Source organism: Ovis aries, chromosome 22 (assembly GCF_016772045.2).
Source record: "Ovis aries strain OAR_USU_Benz2616 breed Rambouillet chromosome 22, ARS-UI_Ramb_v3.0, whole genome shotgun sequence".
Lineage (NCBI taxonomy): Eukaryota > Metazoa > Chordata > Mammalia > Artiodactyla > Bovidae > Ovis > Ovis aries.
The window spans coordinates 42,181,029-42,202,088 of NC_056075.1; the positions used below are offsets into that span (position 1 = coordinate 42,181,029).

Consider the following 21,060-nt stretch of genomic DNA (forward strand, 5'->3'; position numbering starts at 1 on the left):
TACAGTCTGTGGGGTCACAAAGAGTTGGACGTGACTGAGCGTGCACACATACACATACTACGCCTGCTACAAAGCCAGCAAGGTCACTTGTGTTCCCATAAAGAAACTGCCCAATGAGGATAGCACTGCAGAGTCTGTGCTAAATTTCAGATACAGAAAAGCAGTCCTTTTCTTTCTTCCGTGCATGTCATTCCCATCAATGTTTGTAAAGTGCCCGCAAACTGGGGTGGATTCTCTAGATGGAAAGCCCTCTCATTTGAGAAGGGAGGGAAGCTTCTCAAGCCGGCCGGGCTCTGGGCCCCTGTAGATCTGCCCGTGGTGGCTGGCCAGTGGCAGGAGCAGGTGTGAGGGCCGCGTGGAGATCCACCACCACAGCACCTGGGGGACAGTGTGTGACGACCCCGGGACCTGCCGGCCACCCAGGTGCTGTGCCGGCAGCTGGGCTGGCGGCCCCGAGGAGCAGTCTGTTTGGTGATGGCTTCAGCCCCATCTCCCTGGACCATGTGCCATGCTCGGGCAATAGGCCCACCTAGGCCAGTGCTGGCACCTCGGCCTGTCTATCCATGACTGTGGACCCCACGAGGCTATGCCGGGGCCGTCTGTGCAGGTACCAGGCCTACCCTGAGACCCAGCCTCCTCCCCAAGCAGCAGAGCCTCATCTGCCAAGCAGGCCAGCCCCACAGTGTTTGGGGCTCCAGGGCAGGCAAACAACTTATGGGGAAGCTTGAGTCCCATCAGGGTCCCCCAAACACAAAGTCAAGGACCCTTCTCAATATTGTTCAGCAGGCCTCTGGGTCATTCCTAGCCTCTCTTCATTTGCTGATCTACCCAATGCTGAGTCAACACCCTTGAGTTCACTTTAGAGTCCAGTCTCTCCCATCTTCAAGGAATTGCCAGGTCCCCTCTGTCATCCACCCACTGGGGTAATTCATTGTACTTCCTGTGTCTTGAAATGATCTGTTGTGAGCTTTAAAGCTGACTTAGTAGTGCTGTGTTGGGAAATTCCATGAACAAAACCAGATTCCTCTCACCTATGCCGCTTGTGAAAGCATCAACGCTATTTCTTTTGGCCCCAATGATTTGAGATAGTTTCCCTTTCTTCTTCTGTTAATTCGGCCCAATTATGTACTATATGAGACCGCCAAAAAATGTAAAATAGAAAAGGAAATCAGATGAAATGCAAATACCCACTGCCCAGCTTCTCTTATTTTCATAGAGCAAGGACCAAAAAAATAGGATTTAGTTCATCCATCCATTTATTTAACAGATATTTACTGAGCACTTTGGGCTTCCCAGGTAGTGCTGGTGGTAAAGAATCTCCCTGCCAATGCAGCAGATGTAAGTGATGTGGGTTCGATCCCTGAATTGGGAAGATCCCCTGGAAAAGGGGATGGCAACCCATTCCAGTATTCTTGCCTGGAGAATTCCATGGATAGAGGAGCCTGGTGGGCTGCAGTCCATGGGGTCGCAAAGAGTCAGACGTGACTGAGCACACGGGCACTGAGCGCTTTATATTCACCAGACACGACTCAGGTGGATATAGTAACGAGAGCGGCAGACAGCCATCCTGCCTCGGGTGCTTACACTCCAGTGCGAGGCTTCAAGGTCACGTCTGTGTTTCAGCCATGATAGATCATTAACAAGAAAAAATGAACACTGAATCGGGGCTCATAATCCCCTTTATTGTGTTAAACACCCACTTTCTCCTAACACTTAGACAACTTAGTACTGTGTCATAAGCTAGTTTGTTGGATGAAGATGAGAAACCAATGTTAGAAACCTAAAGTCAGGATTAGGAAGGTTCCTGTGTGTGTGTGCTCAGTTGCTTCAGTCATGTCCGACTCTTTTGCAACCCCGTGGACTGTAGCCCACCAGGCTTCTCTGTATATGGGATTCTCCAGGCAGGAATACTGGAGTGGGTTGCCGTCCCCTTCCCCAGGGGATCTTCCTGACCCAGGGATCAAAACTGTGTCCCCTGTATCTCCTGCTTTGCATGTGGATTCTTTAGCCACTGAGCCACCCTGGAAGCCCAGGAAGGTTCCTAGTACTTTGCAATTCTAGGAAATGTTTTCTCTTCCCTGCATCCAGGAAACAGGCTTTCTGATCCATCCAGGGAGATCACACTGTTCCCACAACAATAAATGTTTGCTTCCCACTTCCTGCCGCATGCATCCCTGTCTCTGTTCCAGTCTCATCCCAGCAGGCTTTATCTTTGATGTCACATTTCAGGTCATTTTGTATCTAATTTGCATATCTGAGGTACAAATCTTTAAAATATTCGGTCAGTCATAAAGTGCATTTAGGGTTTTCCATAAGCTGGAACCGGAAAACCCAAACGCACTTTGTGGCCAACCCAATAAAACAGTATCTTCCAAATTTCTTATACGTGGGTGGGATTTTTGTTTGGATTTTGTCTTATTTTGGTCTCTGGTTTGTTTTTATCATTTCAGCATCAGCCACAGAAATGATCACCTCACCTGGTAATTTTATTTTCTTGCTTGCTTGATATAAATCATATTTATATAGACTGCCTTGCTTATGGTTAGGGTTAAAGGTTATACCTCATATGAAGATAAACATCAAGCTCATATCAAACTAACATAAAGTACTCATATATTTCTTGAGTAATGTAGGAGTGAATTGGACAGATACTGATTATATACTTTTGATACATAAGGCACTGTGTTCAACGTGCTTTTCAGTCCTTGGTGCCACAGTAGAGAAGTCAGGAGCTTTGTTCGTATTCACAACAGTGTTCACACATTTGGAAATTCAGTGAGTTAATTTTTAGCTCACAGGGCTTCAGGCATCTCAGGCAAAAAAATATACCTCTAATCTGCATTTTCAGGAAATAATCGAGTCCTACATCTCCCATGAGTATAGCACACCAATCCAGTGACAGGCGAATCTGTTAAAAGCATTTACGGGACTTTCCTGGTGGTCCAGTGGTTAAGACTCTGCGCTTCTGCTGTAGTAGACGAGGATTCGATCCCTGGTCCAGGAACTAAGATCCCACTTGCTGTGCAGTCAAAAAAAAAAAAAAAGCATTTGCATGGCTAAATAAGTTGAAAGTGAAAGTGAAAGTCATTCAGTCGTGTCCGACTCTTTGCGACCCCATGGACTATACAGTCCATGCAATTCTCCAGGCCAGAATATTGGAGTGGGTAGCCTTTCCCTTCTCCAGGGGATCTTCCCAACCCAAGGATGGAACCCAGGTCCTGCACTGCAGGCAGATTCTTTACCAGCTGAGCCACAAGGGAAGCCCATAATAAGTTGGGGAAATATAATACCCCTCTCTTGAGGATTCAGTCTATTAAAATGTTAAAGCTCTGACAAGCCCTACCATAAGGGATCTTCTTTAAATTTGGCTGTATCCAACATTTCTCAAACTTCTTTGACTGCTGAGATCTTCCGGGTTTGAGTAGAAATGCAGCATTATAGAATTTGGAGCCAGAGAACCTGGGATTATGGTCTGGCTCCAGCCTTAAACCTTTGGGTGACAACTGGGCAAGTCCCCTTCCCTCTCAGAGCCTCTGTTTCATCATCTGCAGAATGGGAGGGTGGCACTTGTCCGAGGATTGGGCGGCACACTCCTGGGCAAGCTCTTGGTGATGGGAGCTTGCTGTCGCATCCCTGAGGGATATGTGTGCTGCCACCTCCTGGGACCTGCCTGGTTCTCTAGGTGAGCAACTCACGTGTCCTTTTGTAAACTTCCTCTTGTGGACACTGGGGATCATCTTAGGACCTGAGTTGATCAATATACAACCAAGCAAATTGGAGAAATATCATCTCAACCCAAGTCAATTCAACCCAAATATTCTCTGAACTGTAAACAGTTATGTAAGTAGCTCACGATTCCTATTTTTAAAGTCTCGGAGCCCTCGGCCAAACTTGATAGAAATGGACATTCTATGGAAAATCAGAATGTGAAACAGATATGTCTCCTTGTTGTATCTACGAGAATCAGCTACCAGATCTCTCAGCCAAGGACAAATTCAATATGACATCATCACAGTGTAACATCTTTACAAGAGTTGGAAGAAATCTTAGAGATTGTTCAGACCTGAAGTTACAAAGATGCAGCTGGCAGACCAGTTTTGACCTGTGGATGGGTTTTGTTTCAGACAACAGAGTTTTGCCTATGCAAAGTTTCATTCTTTTTAATACCACATTTTAAAAGTAGGAGATTTCATATAAAAGTCCAGATTTCAAGCTTTGATGGGAAAGCCAGAGGCTGGGAAATACAAGTGTGAATTTTCACAGGGCACCGATTGTCCAGGGCAGAGAGGGGACGGTTTCCCTTTATGGGCACGTGCTGTCTGTCTAGTTTCCTCCTGGCCCGTGCCAATTATTTCTGGACCTGGAGTCATCTCCACTTGGATGCTTGGTGCCTCTCAAATTTTAATGTGTCTATAAATCACCTGGAGATCTTGTTAAGATGCAGATTTCAATTCAGTTCCTTAAGCGAGAGTGAGGGGTGGGGTGGGGTTTTAAATGTCTGCCTTTCTCACAGGATGGTACAGATGCTGCTGGTCCATGGACTCCATTTTTCAGATGCATCCTCTGAAGTTTCAAGATGCAAAGGAACTTGTCCAAAGTCACATGCCTGTTTACACACAGAGAAGAGACTAGAACCCAAATCTCCTGGGTCCCAGACCCAAGTATCCCCTCCCCCACTATTTATTTCCCTTAGCTTAATGGAAAGGAGGACAGGAGAATCAAATAGTAACAGAGCATAATCAAATATGATATAATTTGTAAGCAGGGTCATTCTTCTAAAAATTTTACCAATGAACGTGATTGAAAAGAGTGGTATTTAATTACAGTTTTCTATAAATTGTGCTTGTTTTGACAGTTCCTGCCTCAGTTTCAGCCACAGATTTGGTCCTTACGACTGGTAACAAGTTTTCTGCTGATTTGTCCTCTTACTAATGTTAAGAGTTATTGATGTGTTGAAATTCTACCTAAAGAGTACTGTTGGCCCAGGGGTCACTTGGCTGAATTAATCCCTTGGAAAATAGACTAGAATCCAGAAATAGACAAATATACAGTGAAGTTGAGGTCCCAACATTCAAGGAAAGCGCTTGCATACACTTGGGAGTGATCCACAGAGTCAGCTGTTAATCCACATTAACAATTGGCTCTCTGGTCTCCCCGCTGATCATGTATTATGAGAGACAACAGATTAGGGAGGGGGTGCAGAGACTGGGAGGGGGAGACCTCATAGAAGAGCCGCAGTGGTAAGGGCAGGAAATGCTAACAGACAGCCACAGAAGGGTTCAGAAAATCAGTGTCACCAGCCTTTCTAAATATCACAACATGAAGCAAAAATACCCACTAAACTCAACATCCTTTGAGATACCTCCTTAATACAACCTTGAACAGCAAGGGTTTCTTCTTAATGAGCCTGAATCATGCAATTTAAAATATGACCAATATCTTCTATTTAAGAGGACAGGGAGACTTGTTTCCTTTCAGGAGAGTTTTAATTGATAACAGCTCATGTGCGGTTTTTATTTTTGCCATCCAAAAAAAAATTTATTGAAGGATAGTTGATTCACAGGTTTATTGACAGTGTTAATTTCTGCTGTACAGCTAGTAACTCAGTTACATACATATAAACATATTTTTATATTCTTTTCCATTATAGTTTATCACAGGATAGTTCCCTGTGCTATACAGCAGGACCTTGTTGTTGATCCATCCCATATATAATAGTTTGTATCTGCTCATACCATCCCTCTTGCCATTTTGCCAGAGGCTCCGATATTCTAATGAACAGAAGATCTGTATTTAAGAGACAGAGAAATGTACAGTTTCTCTTGAAGAGATAGGATAAGTGATAAGCTTTAGTTAGGAAGACAACAAAATAGGAAAAAATTAACACAGAATACAACAGATAATTTGACTTTGGTACTAAAATGGCAACAGGTGTCAATTATCATTGAATAGAAAAGATTTAAAACCGCCTAATAAACATTTAGCTTCAGAGCAATGCCTGATAACAGAGAAATGACTACAGTGTGTATTTCCACTTTGGTTGACTGTTGTGTGTGTACAAACAGCAGTTCAGGGGACACACCACTCATGTATTTTTAATTGAGGTACTTAAACTTTTATTCAAGAGGGTGGGAAACAATTAGTTCTCACACTTAAATTTTTCCAATAGCAAAGCCTGGTTAATGAGATAATAGGAAAGGCAGAATTGTGTATATTAGAAAAAGATTAAGAACTTTCTGATCCACTGACTAACTTTGCTGTTTGTGTTTCATATTCAGGCATCATTCCAACTTCAGCAGAAGTGACTCCTTCACCTGGTAATGCCCTCTGCCCACTGCAAATGTAGACGGATGAGACAGCAAGGTTGCCTCTGTCATGCCACCAGGGCCGAGACTAGGACAGCTCTGGGGGAGGTGTATCGTCAGGTTGTTGTTGTCTTTTGAGCAGAGTGCCTCGTCTGGGCCAGACTCTGCAGCAGGCCTGGGGACTCAAGGGGTCAGGAAGGCAGAGAGGGGACCTCCCTGGCCAGGTCAGCTCATCGGCTGCAGGTTCTCATAGCACCACGCAGCTCTCCACAGCGCTTGTCACAAGTGCAGTTTTGTAGAGCAGGAGCCATACCTAGTTTCGTTGATTGCCCCACTCCAGCATTTAGCACAGTGCCTACCAGAATAGATAAATGAATCAAGACTTACTGATTAAATAAATGATGTCTGTGGTTTCTGTAGGCTTCCCCAAAGGCTCAGTGGGTTAAAAAAAAAATTGACCTGCAATGCAGGAGACTCAGCTGTGATCCCTGGGTTGGGAAGATCCCCTGGAGTAGGAAATGGCAACTCACTCCAGTGTTCTTGCCTGGAAAATTCCATGGACTGAGGGCCTGGCAGAATACAGTCCATGGGGTCACAAGAGTCGGACGTGACTGAGCACGCACGCATGCACACATGGTTTCTATGCTCCAGGGACAGAGGGAAGAAAATTAACTATCATACAACTATTTTTTGTCATTTGGCAAGTTTTAATCAATTGTCTTTTCTTATCTCCAGCATCTCTGAGCATTGCTGTAACCACCTCAACAGGTATTAATTTTGATGTTAATTTCGGGCTTCGTCTGTCTTTTAAATTATTCTCTTATAAATTACTTGCTTATAAATTATTTGATTTTCCAGTGAGCTCATTAAATGACTGTTTATGTCCTGATAAATTCTTTGAAAGTTTTAAAATATGTTTATGATAAATTCTTTGAAAGCTTTAAAATATGTTTACACTGACCTGACTCAAAAAAGGCCACACTAACTGCATGGGCCAAGGGGGAAATTAGTCCAGCCAATTCAGCCAAACACAAGCAGTGCCTCATTCGCTGGACTGACTGGTGGTCGAATGTCAACTGTCCATGAAGGAACCTTCTCCTGAACACCAGCCGGAAGGTCGGTGTTGTCAGGCTGGTGGTGAGTCAGACCACGGCTTTTACTGATCCTTCTGAATCAGCATTCAGTGAAGATGGCCACGTGCCAAGGTAGTGAGGGATGCAGAATTGACCAGGCTAACAAATAGCTCTCCTCTTGGATGTTGTTAGACTTTGAGTGATGCCATTATCTGAGGAGTGACTGTGTAACTTTGGTTTTTTTTCCTCTTTCTTATTTTTTAAATTATGAAAGTATGATAACACATTTACAGGAGACTTGGAAAGTACAGGACAAAGTTACTTATAGTTCTACTATATATTGCAATTATTTTTAAGTAGATAAATTAAGAGTTTTAGTTGGAGCTTGAATATCAAACTCTCAAAAACTAATAGAATGAATATACAGAAAACTAGAAGGAAAAGAGCCATGAAGCAATTCAGCATAATTAAGATTTATACAATTTTCACACAAATAGGATAGAAATTCTATTCAAGGTGCCACAGACTGTAAACTAGAAAACACTAGAACATATCCCGGAACACGAAACGAGGTGCAAAAATTTCATGGTCTGAAGGTAATGAACTCATATGGAGTCTGTTCTCTTATCACTGTGAAATAATGTTAGAAACCAGTATCAAAAGAGATTTGAAAATAACCCATATATTTTCACCCGCGTGACTTTGGACTTAATAATTTGACAAATAGTGTTAGAGATTTATTTGGGTGGAGGACAATAAAGAAGATGCTCTACACTACTCCAGGTGTTGAAGTAATTATAAAGCATCAGAGTCAGAACCAAAATATGGTCTTTATTACTGATATAGCTAAGAGATGTATGAGACAAATGGAGTTTTTATACTCCTCCTCACCCTCAGTCTAGATCTTGAGACAGCCTACCTAGGGAAAGTTCCAGTCTGCAGAGGTCTCCCACTCATTTAAGGGGAGGCAGGGAAAAGCAAGTCCCCCATCTATGGAATCTTTGTTAGATGAACACTGTACAATGGAGAAGCTTGGACCAATGGTTGTTGCCCATTGGTTACCTGTTACCAACAGGTAGCCTCCAAGAGGAAAAGGGAAGGGTCGCGAAGAGGAGACCCAGGGGATAGAGGGGTGGCCTGGGGCAGTAGAGGATTTGGAGATGCTCTGCTATAGCTCCTGTCTAGACAGTAGGCAGACAAGCCAAGTCAGTCATACTGATCTTCGCTGGCCATTTTTACGTCTTCTGTATCTTATAGAAACAGGCATGCCTGGTATGGCTGTCTTATGGCTGCCTTGTTCTTTTTGTTCATCTGCAGCTTCGTTGTCAGCCAGTGTGACCTCCACACCAGGTAAAACACTCTCCAGTGTCCCATAAGTGTCTCTTCTTGGAGTTCCATTTATCAGACTAGGCTGTTGCACAGATATTTTGTACCCAACACAGCTTCAATAAAAACGGAAATCCAGGAGTCTTCTCCACTGGTATGTAAGTTTCTTTATCTCTTTTTCTACAGATCTCTCTTCAACCTCAGCAGATATGACCTCTCCATCTGGTAAATGCTCTCTCTGGTGTTTAAATGAACCAGACTAGCTTCTTACTTCTGTCCTATTTAGAAAACAAGCCCACTTAAGGACCATTTTGGCCACAAAGTAAACCCCAATGAAAAGACACACAAAGTATCTTTTTTTCTCCTTGCTAAGTGTCCTGTTCTCTTTGTTCATGTGCAGATGTGTTCTCAGCCTCAGCAGAAGTGGACACCCCCTCTGGTAATGCTTTCTGCCTGTCACATTTCCTAAGTTCAAACTCCCCTCTTTCTGTTTAAGAACTGAACATACACATTGAATATTTTGTCTACAGAATAAGCCCCAGTGTAAACAGAAGTCCCAGCCTCCTTTGCACAGAAATTAAGCTTCATGTTCTCGTTCACGCACACAGAAATGGTCCCTCCACCAGGGAACACATTCTGCTTGTCACAGTGGTCTTAATTGGATGTGCCCAAGAGGGCTGGGGGTCCACACCTCCGCCTGCTGCGTGGTCAGGTTATGATTCAGGCGATGCTTTGACCCCTCACCCAGACACACCCACTAGGGGATGGGCTGTGATAGTGTTGGTTTTATCCACTCACCACTTCCCTGGTGGCTCAGGGAGTGTCTGCCTAAAATGCCTGGAGAACCCGGTTCAATCCCTGGGTGGGGAAGATCTCCTGGAGAAGGAAATGGCACCCCACTCCAGTATTCTTGCCTGGAAAATCCCATGGACGGGGGAGCCTGGTGGGCTACAGTCCATGGAGTCGCAGAGTCAGACACGACTGAGCCTTTCACTTTCACGTCCTTCTGTTTTCAACCACACTGTTTTTGAAAAAAATCATCCCATCTCCTTTTCACTAATACTCGAGTTTGATCCTTCTTTGTTTGCAGATATGACTCCCACTTCAAGCGAAGCTCCTTCTTCACCAGGTATCTCTCTGCTCTTTGTAGTAGCTCTGTGAGTGGCTTTCTGGAAGAATCCAGCCAAGAAGAGACGCTTCCTTTTTCCCTAACAGAGGTGGGGAGAGAGGACAGGAAAGGCTGGGGAAGCTCCAAGCCACTAACCACCACCACCCCCGCCCCCCCTCCATTCCTGATTCACCTTGTAGAGCAAGAGTGAATGCAACTCCCACATCCTATGCCCTGAAAGGCAGAGGGGTGTCGGAAGAGTGTACTTTGGGGTCTCTCAGGTTTGAATTGTGAGTGATCCAGGCATGTGTACAGGGCCTTCCAGGTGGCGCTGGTGGTAAAGAACCTGCCTGCTGCTACAGCAGAATTCAATCCCTGGGTGGGGATGACCCCCTGGAGGAGTGCATGGCATCCCACTCCAGTATTCTTGCCTGGAGAATTCTATGGACGGAGGAGCCTGGCGGGCTACAGTCCATAGGGTTGCAAAGAGTTGGACACGACTGAAGTGACTTATCACACACGTGCACTCACAGACAGGTGTATAAGCTGAGTCTCCACATCCTCATCCGTAAAATAGTGATAATACTTACCTGGCATGTTTATGGTAAGAATTAGAGTCGTAAATTATGACACATTGTAAATGCTCATAATGGGAATTGTTGTTAACCTACCTTGTTAAAGACCAACTTCATATACACTGTTTCACCCCCTGCAAGCACAAGTCCACAAGATAAATAAGCACAGTGGATTCTATTATATACAGCTTAAAACAGTCTTTTTTTTTTAATTGTGGTCTACAGCATAAAATTTCAATGAATTCAAATGTTAATGCTTTCTTTTCACTGGAAAAAATTTTTTTGGCAGCCACAGATCTGGTTTCAACAGAATGGACATCATCACCTGGTAACAATCATATGCCTGTTGCTAAATTAATCCTTAGTTTTATAGTAGTTTATATAGCCAAATGCTGTCATAAAGCCCATTGTTACTCTTCCTACCTTGCTTCCTTCTGAATACTTTCATATGGGATTTTAATATTAGATATGGTCTCTCTCTTATCTAAAAATATTTCTGGAATCTTACTTGATTTTCTTCATTTCATTTTCAGCCCTTGTAAAAATCTAATGTTTTGAATTCTTCCTTTCAAAACTTCAGAGCATTTATAAAATTTTTCTGATAATTGAATAAGTTGATAACTATCAGTTAAGATGCTATGCTTCTGATGCAGGGAGCAGAGGTTCAATCCCTGGTCAGGGAAATAAGATCCCACATGCTGCACAGCACGGCCAAAAAGTTTTTAAAGTAAATCAATAATTTAATTTTTGGAAAATAAACAGCACATAACACTATTTGTTACATTTTGATGCAACTTAATGGCCAAAAAAAATAAAATAAAACCTAATGAACAGTATTTTGGCACTCAAACTAAAGTAAAAACTTTTTAAAAAGCATTAGGGTCTAAACTTAGAAAAAAATATTTAGTTCATTTTCAGCTTTGAATATAAATATGTGACTTTGAGGATATGCATATTTTTAAGCTTATTTTTTCTTTTTTACAGTGTCAGTTTCAGTTGATGAGGAAATGACCCCGTTACCTGGTAATTTTTGTTTGTTTCTAAGCACTAAAACTGTCATATCATTATTAATACTGTTATTCCCTTTTCATTGAAAACTTTTTTTTAAAAAGTTTTTTACAGAAAACTTTATAGCTTTTAGGTGTGTATGGGCTGGTACAGATGTGTGCACACACATACATTTTGTAGGTTAGAAGCTTCGATTCACCTCTCAAGACCTCACTCAGAATATGTTTGCCTTTATTCATAGTTTGAACAAGAATTGTTATCTTGCTTCCAGTATCTCAGCAACAAACCGCATGAGGAGAGCAACTATCCTGGACCAGGGCATTTCAGTCACAGAGAAGCAGATGCCAGAGATGTTTATTAACACTCACTGAGCATCTTTTATATGCTGAGCAGAGCAGGAAATTGAAAAATAGTCACTAGCAACCAATTTATATGAAGGCAAATCATTTTATACACATTAGTGGGTGTAGCACCACCAACATAATACAGGTTTTCTTTTTAAATTAGTTCTACTTTTTAAATCACCTTTTTTGAAGTATAATTATGTACACATAATTGCACACATCTCTGAGTTTTGTCTAATATATACAACTGTGTAAGCACCACCACAATCAAGATCTAGAGCATTCTGGGACTTCAATGGGGTGTGTGTGCGCATAGTCGCTTGGTCATCCCTCAGTTGTGTTCAATGGTGGTCCAGTGATTAAGGGTCCATGCTTCCAATGCAGGGGGCACAGTTCAATCCCTGATCAGGGAACTAAGATCCCACATGCCTTAGGACAAAGCAAAAAAATTTTTTTAATTAAATTTTAAAAAGAGAGAGATCTAGAGTATTCCCCACCCCCCGCCAAATGTTCCCATATGCGCATTTACAGTAAATCCTTTCCACTTCCCCCAGGCCAACTGATATGTTTTCTGTTGCTATAAATTAGATGTGGTTTTCTAGAATCTCATATAAGTGAAATCAAAGCATATGTGCTTTTGTGTCTGACTTCTCAACCTTGCTTAACAAATTTTAAAGAAATATTTATTTGGCTGCAATGGGTCTTCGTTGTGGTGTTCGGGATCTAGTTCCCTGACCAGATATCAAACCCAGGCTCCCTACATTGGGAGCTCGGAGTCTTAGCCACTGGACCACCAGGGAGGTCCCAACAGATTGTTTTAAATATTTGCCTCAGGTGGTCCCATATGTTGGTAATTTGTTCTTTTTTTCATTTTTATTGTTTCTGCCTAGTAATAATGTTGCATTGTGTGGACATACCACAATTTATTATGGACATGCATACCACAATTTATTTGTCCATTCTTCTGTGGAGGACATTTGAATGTTTCCAGGTTTTGTGTATTGCTGAGAATTTTGCTATTTATCTATCTTTCTCTGGTCATGTGTTTTCTTTATCTTGAGTAAATATCTAGGAATGGAATAACTACATTACATAGTATAGAGGTTTTCATTGAGGTATAATCTATACCTCAATAAACATTAACATATTAACACAATTAACATATTAATATATTTACATATAACATATCAACATAATTAACATAGTAACATAATATTAACATAACATAAACAATAAACATTAGTTTCAGGTGTACAATATAATGATATAAAATTTGTGTATACTGGGATGATCACCACAGTAATTTGAGTTAACATCCATCACTATACATAGCTACAAAAAATTTTTCTTAAGATGAAAATTTGCAAGTTCTCTCTTAGCAACTTTCAAATACATAATACAGTCTTTTTAACTATAATAGTCACCATGCTGAACATCACTCCCCAGGAGTTATTTTATAATTGAAAATCTGTATCCATAATAGTTCTTACAGTTCTTACAACGTGACTCTTATTCATTAAAAGAAGCTTCACTGGATAGATGTGATGAGTTAGTGCCTCTTGCCTCCCGCAGACCTGCCCCTGCGCCTGGTGGGCGGGCGCGGCCGCTGCGAGGGCCGGGTGGAGGTCCGACACGAGGGCGTGTGGGGTACGGTGTGCGACGACCACTGGAGCATCAGGGACGCCCGCGTGGTGTGCCGCGTCCTGGGCTGCGGGCGCGCGCTGGGCGCCCTGGGGCGCAGCCGCTTCGGCCCGGGCTCGGGCCCCATCCTGCTGGACGACGTGCGCTGTGCGGGCACCGAGGATGCGCTGGGGCGCTGCGCCCACGCGGGCTGGGCGCGCCACAACTGCCAGCACTGGGAGGACGCGAGCGTGGTCTGCGCAGGTACCCGGACTCCCCTGCCACGCCAGGCCCTCCCCAGGGTCTTCCTAAGGCTCCACCCTTTCTTTCCTCTCCAAGCATCCCTAAGGTCAGAATTCACCAGCCCGAGGAATGTCAGGTGGGCCACGGCCCCAGAGTCTAGGATAAAAGAGCGTATTTTATTTCACAGCCATGGTGGTAAATGTTTTAATCAGACGGAGGTGGCACTTTATTAGCCAGTTTTTTCTAATTCCGGTTCAGCGCAGTATTTGTCCCGAAATACAGCTAAAAGTTTATGAGGCCAAATAAAGAAGTGACAGCTTAAAAAAAATGATTAAAAAATATAGAATTTGTCTGTTGTCCCCTTTTCAACCTCTGATAAGGGCACAGTCCTAGGTGGAGTCCCTTCTCCACCTTGACCTAGCCCTTGGAAGTCAGAACCCTGCACTGTCCTGGGTTCCCCTTGGTCCCTTTCATCCAAGATTCAGCGAATAGTTTTTGTCGCCAGCATTTGTCTTGGCATTTGACTTCCATGGGCAGACCTTCTGTGTGGAATCATCCTCCCCTATATTTGTCCTTAATTTATCCACTAAATCTCACAGAGTGATGGAATTCTAAGGTTTGGTGAACAAGGTTAGCTCACTTTGGTTCTTCCATTCCACTTTTTTGTAGGTGAATCAAAGGCATCCTTGCTGTTCCTTATGCCTTTATGTGGGAATTTCTCTTGTTTTGCATAGAAATGGGGCCCAAATAGGCTATCAGAGCCCCCTTGAGACAGTTAATTCCACAGGGAGCCATGTAGTGTGAGTCAGCCTTGGGGCTGAGGGTTCCTTTTTCTCTAGATCCTCACTTTTACTGTCTGTTCCAGTTCCAGCCATTCCTCATGCTGTTGGGGGGCCCCCTGTAAATGGTAATTTACCTTCTATTCTCAGATTATACACCAAAGGGTTTCTTTTTCATTAGGTTCAGCAGCCAAAGGACCAGTGGTCTGGGGCTGAGAGCGTTTGAAGGGCTGAGGGAATCTGGCCAGCCGTGCTTCCTTCTGGGTCCTGGCCCTGGGTTTCTGTCTTGCCTTGCTTCTGGGAGGGGAGGGCTTGATAGCCATGAAGTGTGCATTTCCCAGCCTGGGCTACCACGCACGCCTTGTGCATGGGAAGGGACACCAGCCAGGGTTCAACCATGCGATGAGTTTTATAACCTGCAAAGCTCTGTGTTTACTAGTCTCTCTCTCCAACAAATCTTGGTGTTGATGACACCATTCTCAACACTACTTTATCCATGCCAGAATCCCTCCCTCCATCAGGAGGCCCTGGGCCCTCTCCTTTGCATCGCCTTGGAGTATTTCCAGGCCTTTGCTTCAGCTCTAATAGGTGAATCCAATGAGCCCCTTCCCTTCAGTTCACGTCCGCTGCTGGCTGTGTTGTCCCCGTCCAGGGCTTCTGCACAGCTGACCTTTGCTTTTCTTCACCCCCTCTCACCAGGTGCGGCTGACTCTGTGGTACCCAAGGACAACGGTAAAGTCTTCTTCCCTTCTAGGGTGTGAGACTCCAAAAGGGGGAGCTAAGAGACCCCTTGTCTGTGGAAGAATGAACAGACTGTGTGAGGGGACCAGCTTCTGTGTCTCCCCTGAGATCTCTTGTATCTCCATCCTCTTGCTGGGCTTTAGGAGGCTGGGAAGGAAGTCCCTTTGCAACCCCTCCCTTGGCTTCCATTCCCTTTTTCTAACTTAACCCTCATACAAAGGCTCAGATGCATGTTCAGGCTCAGATGTTCTTACCATATGAGATGAGCTGTCCTTTAAATCCTTAGAAGAGGCTCTGACTCTGGGACATGTTCTGTGGGTAGGACCCTGATATGACATGACTTTTGGAAAGAAGGGGAAATATAAAGTCAATGAAAGTCAAGTTGAGTGTAGAGGGTGATGAGAGCCAAACCAGCCCCAACCCAGGGCACTGTCCATGGTACTTTTATAGAGTAAACAACTCACACCCCTGAGTGCACTATATGTCCGGTGCTTCAGGTTCTCTTTGTAACTTTCTCCCCATCCTCCCCCTTCTGCAGCCCAGCTCTCCTGCTGGCCTCACCTTTTCCAAGTCATCATTGACCGAGGCTACCTCCGGAGGCTGGGCTACTCGTCCTGGGACATCCATTTAAATGATGAGCTGTGTCGCCCCCGAGTCACAGGGCGCTACCTGATCTTCAGTGTTCCCTACGGCCACTGTGGCACTGTCAGACAGGTATGAAACTGACAAGGTGGGTGGTACCCTTCTGTGGATGCAGGCCAAAAAGAGAGGCTTGGGAGAATCGACCACCTGTTAAAAACCTGAATAGGGACAGAGGAAAGGCACAACCATGACTTTGGTTCTGAGTTCCATGAGACCTGGAGCAACTCATTAATTTGTCTAAAACTGCCCTTCCTTTTCGAAGAAGGCAATGGCACCCCACTCCAGTACTCTTGTCTGGAAAATCCTATGGATGGAGGAGCCTGGTAGGCTGCAGTCCATGGGGTCGCTAAGAGTCGGGCACGATTGAGCGAGTTCCCTTTCACTTTTCACTTTCATGCGTTGGAGAAGGAAATGGCAACCTGTTCCAGTATTCTTGCCTGGAGAATCCCAGGGACAGAGGAGCTTAGTGGGCTGCCGTCTGTGGGGTCGCACAGAGTCGGAGATGACTGAAGTGACTTAGCAGCAGCAGCAGCAGCCCTTCCTTTTGGGAATTTGGAATACATAGTAACAAGTACAGAGTGCTGATGGGCTGATGGGTTGGGGAACGGACGGACAGACGGATGAATGCATAGATGGATGCTATTCTCTAAGCTGCAAAGCCAAAGCATTTTGTTACCACATGCTTTTTTTATTTAGCAATAGAGCCCACCTACCATGTGCAAGCTATAGTGTTGGGCTTGGGGAAGACAGGCTGAGTCCCGTGTTTCTAACCAGGTTTCCCAATGTAAGAAATAAATATTAAGATATTTATGTATAATGAAATGAATATGTTTATTTCATTTTGTTTAACCACCTACCTATTTCACAAACCAGTATCACTGAAATTAAGGAAACAAGTATACCAAAGATACAGGAAGAGTGTATAACCAGAAATTCATGTTCATAGGCACATTTAATAATGTAACAAGTTACAAAGCAAGATCCCTATGCTATTCATGTATTCTTTCACATCCCTGTTTAGACACATGCCCCAAAAGAGCACCCCAAACACTTGACGTTGTTGGAGGTTGAATGCATTCAGTCTGCATGGTGCTAAATAACCACTTTAAGTCCATACTTCACATTGCATCTATTTGTGCAGACCTGATCATTCTTATCCTCTTTGTTCTAGAAATTCTAATTTTTACCTCAGAGGTTTCTTCCCCAGCAGTCTGCTGGAAGCCCCCCAAGTGTCTGGGAGACGAGCAGGCCCTGGACATTTCCAGTCCACTGGGGAGAACCCTGAGCTGTCCTCCCTGGCCCTGGCTGGCCCAGCTCCCCCTGCAAGCCTCCTGTGCTGACAAGTGGTGGCAGTCCCCAAGCACCTATGGGGAAAGGCAGCGCTATGAAAAGGGCCCATGTCCAATTTCAGAGTCAGGGAATGAGCATCCTTCTAGGTGCTGAGGACCCAGCAGCCAATATGATTGACAGGACCACAGCTCCACGGCTCTTACATTGGCGAGAAGGGAGACACAGGTCCTGAATAAACACGCAGATGAGAGTCCTTTGTCGTGAAAAGGATTAAGGAGACTGTCAAACAAAGAAAAGGCTAGAAAATGCTTTGGGGTGGAAGACCACTTTTGAATAGGGTGGTCAAAGAGCTGAGGCCTGAAAAAGGACATAAAGCAGGTACAGAGGAAGAGGAGGAGGGCTCCAAGCAGGGGGTCAGCAGAGGGGTGCAGAGGCCCCGAGGCAGCAGCCAGCTTGAAGAGGTCACGGGAGAGACTCAGGGCTGTGAAACACAGGAAGCCCAAAGTCTGGTTGGAACTGGGCAGGGCCACACAGTCCTAGAGTTTAGTTTTGCTTCTAAGCTGTGCATTCTCAACAAGGGTGACATCCTCCTCAAGGTGGAAGAGAGATACGGGTTCTTAGGGGCAAAAAAAAAAAAGAAAGGAAAACAAAGCAGACCAGTGAGAAACACTGCTGTAAGCTGTCGGGGCTTTCCTTGGAGGGTTTCAAGGCAGACTGCCACTGGATCTGGATCGCACGGGCAAGGCTCCCTTGAACAAACATCCCTGGCCAGGATGAGTCTCCATGACCCAGCAGGCTATGGGAAGGAGGCTGCTGGAGGCCCCTACTCATCAGCCTCCAGCACCTTCTTGGCCCCTTGAAGTCATGTTGGCTTTGAAGGAGCAAGGCTGAGAGTGAGGGCCAGGCCTGCAGCTCACAAGGGACCAGGGTTGGTCTGAGGGTCAGAGCAGGGCGGAGCAGTAGAGGAATTCAGCAGCCAGTGTAGACCTCCCGCCCTGTCTCCTATTCCCCAAGCCTGGCCCCACAGAGGGCAGAAGGGAGTCCAGACTCACATACTAGGGGTTCCCTGCATGCACCCCAAACTCCCAGAAGCAGGGACATAAGGTCAACCCCTTATGACCTCAGGTACCAGAGAGGTCATGCCTGAGGCCTCATGCCCTCCAGCTTCTCAGCAAACTGGCTCCGAGTGGCAGGCACAGAGCAGAGGTCTCCGCTCGTGAAGAAAGCGCTGGGCAGGGAGCCGGGAGCATGGGCCACCAACTTTCCCCTCTCCTCCTAGGAAAGCCACGGCTCCCTCAGCTACTCCAACTCCGTCAGAGGCCGAACCAGGGGCCACCCAGGCCGAGTCTTCTTGCGGCACAGGGTGCCTCAGCTCAAGTTCACCTGCAGGGTAGACGGCCCGTCAGCAGTGGAAGTCGTCCCTGGGGAGAACGCTGGCTACGATATGTCCATATCTTTCCTTGAGTTGCCCCTGTCCCAGCATGGAGGGAACACGGGGCCACACTACGCCAGCCAGAAGAAAGAGGTCTTCCTCCAGGCCACACTCCACAGTCTCAACCCCAGCCTGCGGCTCTTTGTGGATACCTGTGTGGCTTCTCCAGACCCCAGTGATTTTACAACTGTCAAGTATGATTTGATCAAGCAAGGGTAAGGAAAATGGAAGGCCCTATCTGGTTGATGTGGTTGACTATTTACCTGTTATTCCTTTGGGGGACCTGTTTTGTTTTGTTTTTTAATAATTTTGTTTATTTATCTGGGCTTCCCAGGTGGCTCGGTAGTAAAGAATCTGCCTGCCAATGCAGGAGATGTGGGTTTGATGCCTGGGTCGGGAAGATCCCCTGGAGAAGGAAATGGCAACCCACTCCAATATTCTTGCCTGGAGAATTCCATGGACAGAGGAGCCTGTCAGGCTGCAGTCCATAGGGTCGCAAAGAGTTGGACACAACTTAGAGACTAGACAACAGCAATTTATTCATTTATGTTTATTTTTGCCGCTCGCTGGGCTTTCTCTGGTTGCGGTGAGCAGGGTCTGCTCTTTATTGCGGTGCAGGAGCTTCTCATTGTGGTGGCTTCTCTGGTTGCAGAGCATGGACCCGCAAGCACACGGGGCTTCAGTGGCTGTGGTACACAGGCTTAGTTGCCCCGTGGCACATGGAATCTTCTGGAACCAGGGATCAAATCTGTGTCCCCTGCATTATCAGGCAGATTCTTAACCACTGGACCACCAGGGAAGTCTGACCATTGTCTTCTTAACTGGCAGTCCTAAATCAGAACGTTGTGCCCAGTCTTCATCCTGTCCAGAGGCGGAGCCCAGACCCTAACCATCCCTCTGATTCCAGCTGAGGGCAGATAATTATAGGAAGTCCAGACAATGTCCCTTGAATCCCCAGAGTCCTAGGCAGAGCCCGTGCTGTCTCAGGCTCTGCTGACTCATGCTTCTCTTCTCTCCAAGTTTTATAACTATTGCATTCCCCATTCCTCAGGGTATTTGGCCAGCACTGATGGGCTGCTGAGTTATCAGATGAGGTTTATTCTGGCACCCTTGGTTAGACAGAACATTTGCCAAATTAGAACTCAGGCAAGATGTTTGCCTTTATAGCTCTCTTATCCAACCAGTGCAAAATGCTTACGGACGGGTAATTGGCAACCAGTGAGAAGACATCAAAGCTCACTTTCTGATGGCAGCTCCAGAGTGGTGAGAGCCACTAAAGTGGTGAGCACTTCCTAAAGCCCCTGAGAGGCATCATGGTGCCTGATTCCAAAAGCTGGGGAGGGCAAGAGGCAGCACCTTCCACAGGCAGAGTGAGCCACGGTGTGGGAGGTGCACAGATGTGAGTCAGAGAGAGAAAGCTCTTCCCTTTTCAGGTCTCCTGTTTCAAAACTTGTCAAGGAGAGGGAGTTCTCTAGTGGTCCAGTGCTTAGGACGCAGTGCTTTCACAGCCATGGCCCAGGTTCAATCCCTAGCCAGGGAACCAAGATCCTGTAAGCTGAGTGGCTATCTACATCAGAGAGGCCAGAATTTAACAGCTGTCATACTTCTGCTTATTTTATTAACAGGTTTTACTAGCTCTTCTTTCTCTAGTTTCCTAAGGTGGGAGCTTGTTGTTCAGTTGCTAAGTCATGTCCAGCTCTTTGTGACCCCACGGCCTATGGTATGCCAGGCTTCCCTGTCCTGCAGCGTCTCCATGAGTTTGCTCAAACTCATGTCCATTGCGCTGGTGATGCCATCCAACCATCTCATCCTCTTTTGGCCCCTTCATCGTTGTGTAATGCCCCTTTTTGTCTCTAATTATCCTGGCTCTGAAGTCTGTTTTGGCTGAAATTAATATAGCTAATCCAGCTTTCTTTTGATTGGTATTAACTTGGTAAATCTTCCTCTATCCTTTTACTTTTAATTAATCTTTGTCTTTATATTTAAAATGGTTTTCTTATAGACAGCATATAGTTGGATCTTGGTTTTTTTAATCTACTCTGGCAGTGTGTGTCTTCAAATTGGTATGTTTAAGTCACTCACATTTACAGTGATAGTTGACATAGCTGGATTAAAATCTGCCATCCTAGTAACTGTTTTCTATTTGTTGCATTTGTTCTCTGTTTCTGCCCTCAATTCTCCTTTTGCTGCTGTTTCTGGTTTTAATGCAGGTTTAATGCATTTTATATGCTGGTTTTAATTGAGCATTTTATTTTATTCCATTTTATCTCCTCTTGATATATCATTTACTTCTCTCTTTTGTTTTTCAGTAGTTACACAAAATAAAATTTAAAATAAATTAAGTTCACCTTCAAATAATATGTACTGTGCTATGCTTAGTTGCTCAGTCATGTCCAACTCTTTGCGACCCCATGGACCATAGCCTGCCCGGCTCTTCTATTGATGGGGATTCTCCAGGCAGGAATACTGGAGTGGGTTGCCATGCCCTCCTCCAGGGGATCTTTCCAACCCAGGGATCAAACCCAGATCTCCTGCATCGCAGGAGGATTCTTTACCGTCTGAGCCACCAGGAAA

The 21,060-nt window shown here is 45.0% G+C and overlaps 1 protein-coding gene across 1 annotated transcript in view; it reads left to right on the top strand.

Moving 5' to 3' along the window:
- LOC101102109 (deleted in malignant brain tumors 1 protein) overlaps window positions 1-21,060 on the top strand; it is a 75,183-nt gene that overhangs the window by 52,469 nt on the left and 1,654 nt on the right. Inside the window, 4 exon segments of the mRNA XM_042238611.1 lie at window positions 13,312-13,644; window positions 15,081-15,113; window positions 15,661-15,836; window positions 18,334-18,701. Coding sequence (XP_042094545.1) covers window positions 13,312-13,644; window positions 15,081-15,113; window positions 15,661-15,836; window positions 18,334-18,701 — 910 coding nt within the window.